The sequence below is a fragment of the Nyctereutes procyonoides genome, unplaced genomic scaffold (genome assembly GCF_905146905.1).
Source record: "Nyctereutes procyonoides isolate TBG_1078 unplaced genomic scaffold, NYPRO_anot_genome, whole genome shotgun sequence".
In the NCBI taxonomy this organism is placed as follows: Eukaryota; Metazoa; Chordata; class Mammalia; order Carnivora; family Canidae; genus Nyctereutes; species Nyctereutes procyonoides.
Window position 1 is genome coordinate 5009020 of NW_026575033.1, and position 13051 is coordinate 5022070.

At 38.4% G+C, this 13051-nt stretch overlaps 1 protein-coding gene across 5 annotated transcripts in view; it reads left to right on the forward strand.

The window, feature by feature from the left end:
• The window catches only part of TNFRSF19 (TNF receptor superfamily member 19), a 90548-nt gene that overhangs the window by 14529 nt on the left and 62968 nt on the right, over window positions 1–13051 (forward strand). For 3 of the 5 annotated variants that reach the window (XM_055317174.1, XM_055317172.1, XM_055317176.1), the window contains exons 2-3: window positions 5759–5863; window positions 7587–7697. In XM_055317174.1, coding sequence (XP_055173149.1) covers window positions 5795–5863; window positions 7587–7697 — 180 coding nt within the window. In that variant the 5' untranslated portion in view covers window positions 5759–5794. Of the gene's footprint in view, window positions 1–3673; window positions 4802–4861; window positions 5163–5758; window positions 5864–7586; window positions 7698–13051 lie in introns of those variants that run through there. The other 2 variants (XM_055317173.1, XM_055317175.1) reach the window with 2 other exon arrangements.

Consider the following 13051-nt stretch of genomic DNA (forward strand, 5'->3'; position numbering starts at 1 on the left):
GCCAGATGCAACACATGGCCTGCAGAGAGGCAAGTGTCCAGGTAATTACACCGCGAGGTAGAGATGAACCCAGGGTGCGATGAAAACAGAAGAGAAGTGCCATGCGAGATTTAGGAAGATCCCAGAAGAACTCTGACAGATTGTGGTGCAGGTATGGTAGATATAGTCAGAGTACATATAGGAAGGCCCCAGGGAAAAAGAGGCAGGCGGCAGTTGGGCAAACTGCAGGTTAAAACAACCAGGGTGGGTTTGGGAGCTAGTGGTGTGCCCAGCCAGTAGGAGATGGAGCCCAGAGCCACTTCTCCTTAGCGGGCTCCTGCAGAGGGCTTCCAGGACCCTGCCTCTCTGCCTGTTCACACACCAGCGCAGGGTTTTACCAGATGAACAAGGAGGTGGAAGGGGCGTGCATTTCAGCACCTGTTGGATTTATCCCGGTTACCATTCATTCAAATGAGCAGGCTGAAAAGTTTGATTTGAGAAGCAGCCACTTTCTGTGCAGCTGAACAGAATGTTTGCAGCCCTGGGCTTCAGGCTCCCGTCTGAATGTTTGCTTGCCTGGGCCTCCCCAGACTGCCACTCTGTTTGATACTGTAGAACAGCAGTTGTCAAAGCAGAAGTTCCAAACTCCTAAAAGACAGTGAATCAGGCATCCTTAGTCTTTTCCTTTATTGCCTAGCTAGAGGCAGTTTCTCCACACACATTTTGCAAAAATGATTGCTAGATTGTTAATAGATGATATCTAGTCTGGATTTTTTTTGGCAAACTATGAAAACCCATAATCCTGATAATTCGTATGTCTCATGGTTGATAAGTCATCTCCAAATAAACAGGACACTAATATAAAGGCATCTTTCTCCCTGGCTTGGGCCCTGAATGCTCAGAAGTTAAAAGCAATTTCAATAAATACCTTTTTATTGCCTTATTTTTATTTTAAATATTATTGCTTACATGCTTGTTATTTCATTAAATTTTCCTTCTTTTTATGAATGCCAAAGCATTTCACAAGGTTATTTCATTTTTTTCCAGGAAATGCAAGGTCACACTTAACACTTCACCAGCCAAATTGTTTGTTTCTAAATACCCCTTTGCCGGGTTATACTCAAATGTGTTTAGGAGATACCACCACCGCTGCTAAGCTGTGAGCTCCCTGGAAGTGTACCTTTGTAATTCCTGCCCCAACTTGATATTGCCTTCTTTCAAGCACCTAATAACTACTTAACCAAAATGTGTTGAATAAATGGATAAATCATGAAATGTCTTATTTTGTTATGTGGTTTTGGTTTTGTTGATCATTTGTGTTCACGTCATCCTACTGTGCCACGGGCCATTGGATGCTGCAGTATAGGATGATAAAACCCTAGGTCAACCTGGTGGAACAGCTGAGCACCCCATTTTGGAGTTACTAGTCATGGATTTGGTTTGTTTTTCACCATTTCTATGATGTGTCCTTTGACCTGAAGTTTTCCTCTTACATTGGATAGAAGTAAATATCTACTCTTTGTAAGATTTTATTTATTTATTCACGATAGACATAGAAAGAGAGAGAGAGAGAGGCAGAGACACAGGCAGAGGGAGAAGCAGGCTCCACGCAGGGAGCCCAATGCGGGACTCGATCCTGGGTCTCCAGGATCATGCCCTGGGCAAAGGCAGGCGCCAAACCGGTCCGCTACCCAGGGATCTCCAAATATCTACTCTTTTTAAAGTGTGGGAGTATGGAAACAACTATACTTTTTATAAAGTATAGTCACAGTACTCAACATATAAATGCTTAGTTCAGACTTTGAATTAATTCTTAGTCTTTGAATGTTTTCTGTGCACCTGTAGGTCCAGAGATCTAAACTGTCACCTTCCACTGGATTGTGACCACCTGAATAATGTCTCCTGTTGGTCTAACAAGTCACAGACATTGGACCATTAGGTCTTCAATATGAATGTCATTAATTACAACAATAATCATTGCCAATGCTTATGTAGCATTTATTATGTGCCACAAACAGTTTGTATCAATTCACCATCCTGGGAGTGCTTTATGAGTGCTATTCAAGTCACTTATTCCTCACAGCAGTTTCAGGAGGCAGGCATTATCACTAGGCTCAATGCAGAGATGAGGACACTGAGGCTCAGGTTAAGTAACCTGGCCAAGGTCACACACTAGTGGGTGGCATTGCCTAACAACTGCCCCAGGAACCAGATCCACCCCCGTCCTCTGCTAAGTATGTGAGGCACTGGGCTAGGTAGGCACTTGATATACATTATCTCAGGTAATCCTCACAACAGCCCGTGATACAGGTTCTATTTTTATCTCTACCAATGTGTTGTTTCAAAGTGACATTGCTAAGAAATGGGCCTAAAAACCCAGGTGCTCTACTTAACACTTTTCCCTGATAGTTTCCCCTAAAAGCCAGGTTCTTAAAAAACCCATATTGGGTTTACATGCAGAAAAATGTTTGAACTTGGACTTTATATCATCCCATCTGCTGCCAGGACAATTGGGCAATCTACCCAGTCCTAATTACTTCCCAGCCTCTTGGTATAAAAAAAGCCAGGCTAAAAAAAAAAAAAAAAAAAAAAAAAAAGCCAGGCTAAGCGAGAAGTCACAAAAGAGAGAAGTGATATATTCCAATGGTGCATTTTGCCTTCTAGCTCCCAGTGTAAGAGATCTGTTAAAAAAAAAAAAAAAAAAAAAAAAAAACCTGCTCACATTTTTTAAAAGCAAATTAGGATTTTTAAAAAATCACCATATTATTCAATCATCAGACTTAATGCCTTGTAGATATAATGACATAGTAATAAGATGTATCTGAGATAGAATGTTTATTCTTATTCATCACAGAAAAGTTAAGTCTGCAACCAAATCCCACTTGTTTTCCACAATATATTCTTCATTGTTTTGTGCTGCTTTATTCTCTTCATTAATTCAAACATTTACGTGCCCACATGTGCCAGGTGCTATGCTATACTAGGAATACAAAGAGTAATGAGGTGTGGTACCCCTTTTAAAGAAACACACAGTCTGGTGCCTAAAACTGGCATACAGATAAGCATAATTGCTATGTCATATGATCGATACTGTGCATGAATGTAGAAAGACCTTTAGGGCCATAGGGAACAAATAAATCTCTTTAGTGTGCTTGGTCTTGGCCAGCATCTCAGCAGGGCGACAGCTGAGCAGGTTCTTAGAGGGATTTAGGGGGAACGCTCTCAAGACCTAGGTTACAGCCTGGGCGAGAGGGCAAGACCACGGGGGTTCAGAAGAAACGTGGGCATCAGGCTATGGCAGAGCCAGATGGATGGGAGAGCAGTGACTAGTGATGACTCCGGTGGGCTAGTGGGTGAGATTGTAAATGGCCCAGGTGCCAGGCTAAGGAGTTTAAAGGGTAATTTGCAAAGATCAACCCATTCAAACTATTTAATTTAGCGTGGTGTGTGTGTGTGTGTGTTTTGGGAGAATGATAAAAGTTAGCACGTAGGATATAGTTCCATTCATTTTTTTCTGCCCTATCATCTAAAAAAAAAAATTCTCCTTCTAATGCAGAAATCATAGTACTTTATTTAATTTTTTTCTTTAATTGTGTTTATGTGATTTTTAATCTCATCATTTATTTTATAGACTTTTCAAGGAGTACTATATAATTTACCTTTTTGCCCCAAGAACATAACACATATTTTTTCATTATTAATGAAATACCCTAGAAAGAACTTTTAGAAAAAAGAGGGAAAAAAATTCACCCAGGATGCCACAATATTAACCTAACCGCTGATAGTATTCTGACTTACTTATTTTTGTACATAAAACAGGTGTATCTTCTGAAGTCAAAATCGTGTTGCCATGACTTCCAACCCAAAGTGCGTGGTTTGGAAGATACTACAGTATCTGTGTGCCTGCCGCAGTAGTTAGTACAGAATCCTAGTGTATTGTTCTGATCAAACTAGTTGCTTGATTGTGGTATGCACTAACTGTCGATCTTTTTTTTTCTTGTATATTTGGGTAAATGCTTTGATATTTATACCCTCTCTTCCATATTAGCTTAATCCAAGAGATTTTGTGTTTTCCTTTAAAAAATCAGCACATTTTAAAAAATTAGGACCATGTCAAGAAAGAGATAACCCAAAGCATACCTTTTGGGGAATGTGATTTTATCTTCTCTTCCCAATTCTGCATCTGCACAGGCAGGAAGCTGCATGGTTGGATAACTGCTGGGTCATTTTGACATATGCAAGGAGGAAAAAGAAGCTATGACCAAAGAAGCTGGAAAAGCAAAAACCAAAACCAAAAAATTTTGAGTTCAGTCAAAATGAATCATTCATTCAACAAACATTAAATTTCATTGCACTGATAACTGGAGCCACTCAGGTGGCCGGAGTAACTTTCTGGGCTGTCTGTCTCAGACAGACAGGGTTATGTTCAGGCTCACCCCAGGCTGGCTGCTTGGCCAGCAGGGAGACAGCAGCCCGCCAGCCCTGCTTCCTTTGTTGTTAATTGCTATTGTTTTTCTTAAGGTCTTTGGTCCAGGGTTCTGGTTCTCTGCTCTGGTTTCTTTCTAAGTGGTCACATTGTTTGCTCTGGGTCTCTGTTAGTTTTGGAAGATTCAACTTTGAAGAGAAACTGAGCCCTTGTTTCTCTACCTAATAGATGGAACCACCAGCTGAGTCTTCCCTATTATTATTATTATTATTTTTTAAGATAGATCTCTTCTCTGGACATTGTATGGGTCTGAAAAAAAGTCAGCCATGTCTGTTTCTACCTTTTAGGTCATTTACCATAAAGATGAGGTGGTTTGGCTTTATCTTTTACCGAAAAGTGAGTGCCTCCAATTTCATCACTTGTAAATGATTTTTAGATGTTCTTAAATAAATGCTCATTTTTCTGCTCATAGATTACTTTCACTGTACTGGTTGGAGGAAGTACTCACACATGCCAAACGTGAGCTGTATCTGCTTCTTTGTGGAGCTGCAGGCCCAAGACCCAAGCCTGATGTCTTTATTAAACAGAGCAGATTATGTTGCAGGGTATATGCCACTCAGGAGCACTGGAGCCAACCCACCTGGGTGTACATCTTGCTATGCCTCTCATTGGCCTTGAGCAAGGGACTCCATCCTCTCTGAGCCTGTTTCCCCACATCCCTAAAATTGGGTATCTACCTTCTGGAGTCCTTGTGAAGGTAAATGAATTAATATGCTGGAGACAGTGCCTGGCACATAGTGCTTACTTAGCACATGTTCATTGTTACTTTATCACTATAATTGCCCTCTTGGCACCAACTAAACCCATCTACATGGTGGGTTTATATAGTCACTGTTGTAGTATAACTCTATTGGGTGGAGCTGTTGGAACTGTAGAGACTTGGGTAGAAAATAAAGGCATGCATAGGGGCACCAGGCTGGATCAGTCAGGAGAGCATGCCACTCTTGATCTCTGGGTTGTGAGTTTGAACCCCACACTGGAAGTAGAGATTACTTTAAAAGGTAAGATCTGTAAAAAAAAGAAAAAGAAGAAAATAAAGGCGTGTATAGCCTAGGAATTCAGAGCCAGTAGGAGTTTTGCATATAATGTGTAGGGAGACAAAGCTTCCACTCCCCTAACCTAAATTCTTAAAAGCTTACCTATTGTTTGTCTGTGTATCTTTTTACCAAGTAATTTCCTTTAAAACATAAATAGTATTACCTAGTAGAAATGTTAATGGTAGACATTGTACAGTGAATACAGAACACCAGCAACCAATGTCATCCTGGTTAACTAGATCTTCTTGTCTTTTAGAAAACTCCTCCACAATAAATACACGTAATAAGAGCCATGGCTTTAAAAGTGCTCCTGGAACAAGAGAAAGCATTTCGCACCATTGTACTTTTACTGGCCTATTTGGTAAGTCAAGTCTTTCCTAAGAACGTGGTGAGAGAGTCATCTAAGTAGTACCAAAACGATCTTCAATTTCCAATCCCATCTTTTACATTTTTCTTTCAAATTGTATTTTATCATGTTGCATTTCATTAGTAAGCAAAGATTGCTGCCAAGACAAAAGTCTTGACATTTGTAGCAATTGTTGAAATTATTTTGTTTACATTTAGATGAAGTAATAAAATCACAGCATTACTCATAGCTCTAGGACAATGGTACTCTGTTGTGTGTATAGGCTTATGTCTCTATAACACACCCTAGACCCTAACAAGACCAGATTCTCTTTGGAGCCCATGATTTACATAGTTTGTGAAGAAATTAGAATTGACTCTTAAAAGAGGTGTGATTTTTATATAGTTATTTAAACACTTCTTGGTTCCAAAAAGCATTAAAGACAGAGGGAGAATTTTAATGTTTGAATGCTTGACATGAAAGATCTATGAAGGTGTTCAAAAAAGTTGAAATTTATTTCATCTGGAGATAGGATCATCATCTGCAAATGTAAAACGAATTATTCATGCTGAAGACAGTACCTGAAGTCTTCTTGAAAGACAAAGTAAGAGTGGGGTCACTTTGGAGCCTGAGATTCAGTAGAGGAAGGAAAATTTTCCTTCCTTCCAGCTGACGCTGTTACACATTTGAATGAATGGTCTAGGAGGGAGGTAGTGGGATTTGTTTCTCTCTCTCCCTCCCCCCGCCCTTTTTTTTAAAGATTTTATTTATTTATTCATGAGAGACACAGAGAGAGGCAGAAACATAAGCAGAGGGAGAAGCAGACTCCCTGCGGGGAGCCCAGTGCGACTCAATCCCAGGACTCCAGGATCAGGACGTGGGCCAAAGGCAGATGCTCAACCACTGAGCCACCTGGGTGTCCCTGGAATTTGTTTCTCAGAGTGATTACAGTTTCTTTGTGGCTGAATGGAATCTCCACCTTGAATTCTCCCTCCTGCCTGCTTGAGAGGTTCAGACTTTGATTTTATTTAATTGGTTTGCAGGACATCATTATAGACACTCCTGCTTCAAGGAGGACATAGTTTATACTGATTAATTACTCATCATTACAATCAAGAACAATTTACTGTGCCTTTTTGTATAATCGCCATTCTGCAGAACAATAGTCTGTTCACCCAGTGCTTCTTAGAAAAGAGGACATGTCCTAAGTCATTTTGTCCTTTTCTACCTTAGGCACTCAGAAAAGTATCAGAGGAAGATAGCCGTTGATCCAAAAAAAAAAAAAAAAAAAAAGAGAGACAGAGAGAATGAGACACACACACACACACACACACACACACAGAAACCTCAGTCAGGGAATACAGAGAAAAATCAGGCTTATTGACTTATTTGTTCCACTGACTTATTCAGAAAGTGATTTTGGGGGGCACCTGGGTGGCCCAGTGGGTTAAGCATCTGCCTTCAGTTCAGGTGATGATCTCAGGGTCCTGGGATCGAGCCCCAAATCAGGCTCGCTGCTCAGTGGGGAGTCTGCTTCTCCCTCTCTCTCAAATAAATGAAATCTTTATTAAAAAAGTGATTTTTCTTCCTAAATTGAAAATTAAATTGGTCTCTGAATTCATGTTTACATTCAGTGATTGTGTAAATAATACTGATGATGTTGTTCCTTTCTTACCAAAAATATATGTATATAATTAACTTACTTTAAAATAACATTTTGCAAAACTTTTTTTTTCAGGCGTGTGAAGTGATTTGTGAAACAGGAGGCTGTAGACAACAAGAATTCAGGGATCGATCTGGAAATTGTGTTCTCTGCAAGCAATGTGGGCCAGGCATGGAATTGTCTAAGGTAAATATTGGATGCATGGTGAGGTTGTAAATCTGTGCTTTTAAAATACATTCTTTTGGGCTAAACTCTTTTAGCTAATTACTGGTGAAGATTTGGACACGATGACAGAATTTGGTTACTTGAGCCAAAATTGGGTAAATTGAGAGCCAATTGAGAATTGGGTTATTACCCAATTCTCTCTCCAGTACCTTTGATTCATATATCTTACTGAGATAAAAGGAGTAGGTTCTGATAATTAGAATCTAATTGTTGTTTTGTGAAATTTGTGCTTATCATATGTCAGTGAAAGAATAGAATTATTAAGGTGTATTTGAGTTAGTTAAAAAGAACCAAATACTCTACTGAAGATTTTGAAATAAAATCATAAGAGAAAATACTAACTCTACTTTCTTTTACTGGGTATTCTTTTTCTTAAGATGAATTATTACCATTGCTAGTCACAAAGCAGTGCCTACAGTAACCATGCTCCATAGAGGCAGCGCCTTTGCAAACTAGCGTTCTGTACATTCTTTTGACAATGCAAGTGCTATTATTAATCTCCCCATGTTGGATGTACGTTATTCCCAGGAGCATTTTAAATATATTCCTCTACCCGCTACTTGTTAAGAAGCAGTATGTCCCAGGAGGGCATATTTCAAAGTCTTGGGTATTCTCAGACCTTTTTTGCTTTATTTTCTAACCTTTTGAAGATGTTACTAGTTGTAGATAATTGATACATCATTTTGTTCTAAATAAAGCATCAAAGTCTTCCTGCTAGAAAACGAACAAAAAGATTTTTCTTTTTACTTAAAGTGACTTTTAAAAGAGGAGTCCTTTGCCCCTACAGACTGCCATTATTTCAAATGGAGTCTTGTCATTCATAGATTTTTGATCAATGATCCACAAACAGCAGGAAACAAAGCATTCTGCATTCTGCAAGTGATTCCTGGTGGATGGCTTTTCTCTGCTGGTTGTGTTCAATAAGTGGTGCCATTTAATATCCTGGGCTTTACATTTGGATTGAAACTGGCTGATCTTCGAACCCTGTGTTCCATTGACTTCACTGTGGCATCTAAACTGGTATTTTTTAGTCCTTATTGATTGTAGAGAGGTGCATTTTCAGATCTAGGTTTTGTGGTGTTGGGTGTAAGAGGAGCAGACCTGTAGATCTAGGATCAGTGAACAAAGTAGTAAAAAATGTGACAGTGCCCAACAGAAAAATAGATGATGAAGTTGCTACCTCTCAAAAGTTCTTCTTTTCCCAAATCTCTGTAAAAATCTGAGTGAAATGTCATAGATTCTGAAAGATGAGTAAATCATTTTCAGAAGTTGCTCCCTCTCCTCCATCCTTTGAATCTAGAGAGTATAGCCTCAGAATAATTTCTGGAGAATCAGACCAGGGGTGAAGGTCCCTATGACCTCTAGTATTTTTTTTTTTTTTTAGTATTTTTATCTAAGCTTTTTTTATTAAAAATATTTAATTAAAAAAATCTAACTTTTTATTGAAAAAGTAGGCTGACGGTCCTATCACCCCTAACATTTTTTTAATTTAAAAAAATCCATCTTCTGAGATTATCTGATAAGAGTTTTTCTATTTTACAATTTTCCAAATTTTCCATGGATTTTCAGAAGAAATATTTTTCTCTAGGTAGTAATTTTCCCCAAATGTGGAAACAGGTGTCTATCCCTATGACACTGGATGCAACCAAAGAGAGTAAGAATTCTGAATAATTCTGCCTTTACTACTTGATTAGTATTTGTTTCAATATTTATTATCATTTTAATTCATTGGAAAAAGGACAAATTGGGTGAGAAAGACTCAAAGGAAAGGTAATGATATCACTGAAAAATTAGGGTAAGACCCACTTGGATGCGCACGAATGTCACAAATACGTGTATCATGCTCCTACATACCCTGAGGTATCTACCTTGAGTTGGACATAGTACAGCCACAAAGTACCTTTACTAAAGAACATCAGTCAACTTCAGATAGTTCTTAGGTCAAAAAAAGTGCCACTTAAATCTTGTCATATAAAAGTTAATGGATATCTCTGTGTGTGTATATGTGTGTGTTATAAATTATATATTTTGCCAAGTCTTTTATCTTGGTTTTAGCTCCTAGCAAATAAAATTAGCAACTTAGCCTTGCTCATGCCCTAACAGAGCAAAGGAATCAAACGTATCAATGGAATATATATTCATACCGCGTTTCCTAGTATGTATATATTATAGTATATATACTATAGTATATATAATTATATATATAATACGTTTATACATATAAATATATATATACATATGTACATATACATTATACATATAATATTATACATATTATATACAGTATGTATATATCAAGACAGCTTGAGGTTTTTTCATAAGTGATTACTTTGGGGCTGGAAGTTTCAAAACTGTCCATTCATAATTTTACAGTTTCTTCTTTCTAGGCTGCCTTAATTAACTCTTTAGCAAGAACATATATCTGTCAGAGGAGAAAAATATTAAGTTCTGAGTATATTAAAATCAGATAAATCACTTAAATTAGCAAACCTTTTCAACTGGTTAACTCTGACATCCAAGTTTTACAAATCAAAGAAAAGTTTACATCTTTGGCTAATACTAAGCTTTTTTAAAAAAACATAATCTGATATTTATAAATAATTGAATTCCTTTTTCACTTATTATGCCAAACTTATAATTTGGAGGGCGGAATGCCTGTTCATTTGTAATAACTGAGTTCGGTAGTACTTACCTCTTTAACTGAGGCTTAAGATTCTGGTTACCTGTGGTGCTTGAAATTTTGAATGCACAATGAACAGTAAGTATTTTAAAGTCAGTTATTAAAAAGTAGAAAAGCTGAATCAAATTATTGATCACAACCAGTTTTCTTTATATTAAGGGGGAAAAAAAAGAAGTGCATTTTCACCAGATGTGAGAGCTTTCAGATAACCTTTATCCTAACATTATTAAATTACTTGTTTCGCTATAGTAAACATAACTTAAAACTTATGTCCATTTTCTAATATTGTGTCTCTCAACCCAAAATAACAAATGCTGGGTCATAGGGTTCTTTCAATTACAAATGTGTTATCTGTGTCTTAAAACTAAAGCCTAGAAATACTTTGGGTAAGCAGGTAGCGTTAAAATTTGCATCTGTGGTTTTATTACTCCTAATGATTATTTTCTTTGGAAGGCGTTCAATTCTAGTTTTTTCTAAAGGTGTCGGGGCTTACTTTCCCATTGTTAGGTCTCTGCCATTTAAAACATGTAGTGTAGGGTTTGGGGGAGGTTACCAGAAGAGCATTCCTGGAGACAGTCTACACTTTGGCACACCTGTCCTAGGTGGTCAGTGGTCCATCTGACCTCTTTCACTTCCTTTCAGTTGTCAGATAGTAAGTCTGCACAGAAGCTCCAAGCTCAGTAATAACCATTGTTGCTTGTTTAGATTGAGACTTTTCCTTTTGTTGGCCACTTTTTAAGTGATTACTTATTTTAACCTTTTACCCTAGATACTTTCGGTTATGTGTGTCTAAGGGATGTCTCTTAGCAAATATATACTACGTCTCAAATGTGTCTTCAGCTGTTATTCTGTAATATATATCATGCAACCAGAATAGATACTAGCTAACGTTTGTTATAATGAGCCAGATTCTATGTGATATTTGTATATTAAATTATAGAGTCCCTTTAATGTATGTCTTAAATAGGGGGTATAACTCCTTCTGTTTTATAGATGGGGAAACAGACATGGAGATGGTCAGTTGCTCTGTCCATTGCCACCATTAGAAGTGCAGGGAGAAAGTGGTGGGGCCACATGGTGGTAATGATTTGTTTTCTCATTTTGCATAGTGCCCATGTACAGTGCTTTCCGATAGAACTTTCTGTGATGGTGGAATGGTCTGTATCTGCACTGGCCAATATGGGAGTCACTAGCCACTTGAAGTGTGTTATTGAACACTTGAAGGGTGGCTCGTGTCACTGAAGCATTAGATTTTAAATTTTAGCAAATGAAATTTTAAGTTTTGCCACATGAAATTGTGGCTGTTATATTGGACAGTGTAGCTCTCTAGAATGATGAAATTCCCTCTAGAAATTCTGGCTCAGGACCAACTTCTAAAAAAAAGAGATCCAAATCACGCTGACCTGATGCTTGTACATTCTAGGTAGAAGCTGCTTTCCTGGTCAGCCTTCTTCCTTTCCTTCCTTGTCTGAGCCACCCGTGGCCTGGGCACTGGTTTCTGAACATCCATCTGCTTCTGCTCTCCCACCACTCCTTTCGACTGAGCCAAGCGGGAGCCATTGCTGTGGCTTCTCACACCATGTGGCACCCTCTGTGTCCCCATCTGAGCTGTCTGATGGCAGTAGCTAGTAGCTCTTTTGGGCTCTTTTCCCTGAAAGCCCCCAGCATCCTATCTTCTCAGTCAGCTTCTTTTTGATAACTCAGCTTAACGGGTAGTTTTCCTGTGTCTTTGGGAAAATGTAGGATAGGCCACTGAGCCATCTGGGGTCTGTTTTGAGGATTTTCTTCCATTGAGCCATAGCTGGTCTTTTTCTCTTCCACATCAGGGTTTAGGTTCAGAAAGTTTAAGAGAAAGATCATTGATAATGTCTTTTTCCTATTTCCAAGACAAAAAGTACAAACTGTTGCTTACGTAGCTCCATGAGTGGTTACATGCTGGCATCTGGAGCCTTAAACAGCCAGCTTTTTGGCTCACAGAAATAAACAGCATTGCGATACGTGGGAGAGGATGACTTTTGTTTTCCCGAAGTGACCACATTAGCCTTTTAATTCTTACTGTCTAGAATCTGCCCAGCCACAGCCCCTCCTCCTCACCGAGTATTAATGCCAACAATGTGCTTTTAACATGATCACCTCCCAGCAGTAAACCAGGAAACTAGTTTTTGCATGAACCACTTGAAACAGTCTTCAAGTCTCTGGCACGGTTTTCAAAGTAAACTTTTCTAACCAATTATTGGGATGACTTTAATGTAAAAAATTAATTCTTGTAAACAACAACACACTTTCCTCCACAAATACGCACATTTTTAAAGATGTCTACTTTTTTGGAAAGCTATTTTCGTCCCCATGAAGAAAGTCACACATGCACACAAAAAAATTAATATGATTTGCAAGCATGAAAAAGATTCATTTATGCCATCTAATTACAGTGTTGCTCACTTTATTTATGTTTAATTATACCTAATTGAGCCCAGTGATGTTTGGCAGATATTAGCAAGCTCTAGCTTGTAATTTTTCTTTAAAAAACTCAACTACAGATTTTCATAAACTGGAACTTGTGGGGCCAGGGCGGGGGGAGAACCTAGGTCTTTGGTGGTGTTTTATTAAAGGAAATTTAAAAAGCTGATTTCTAAAC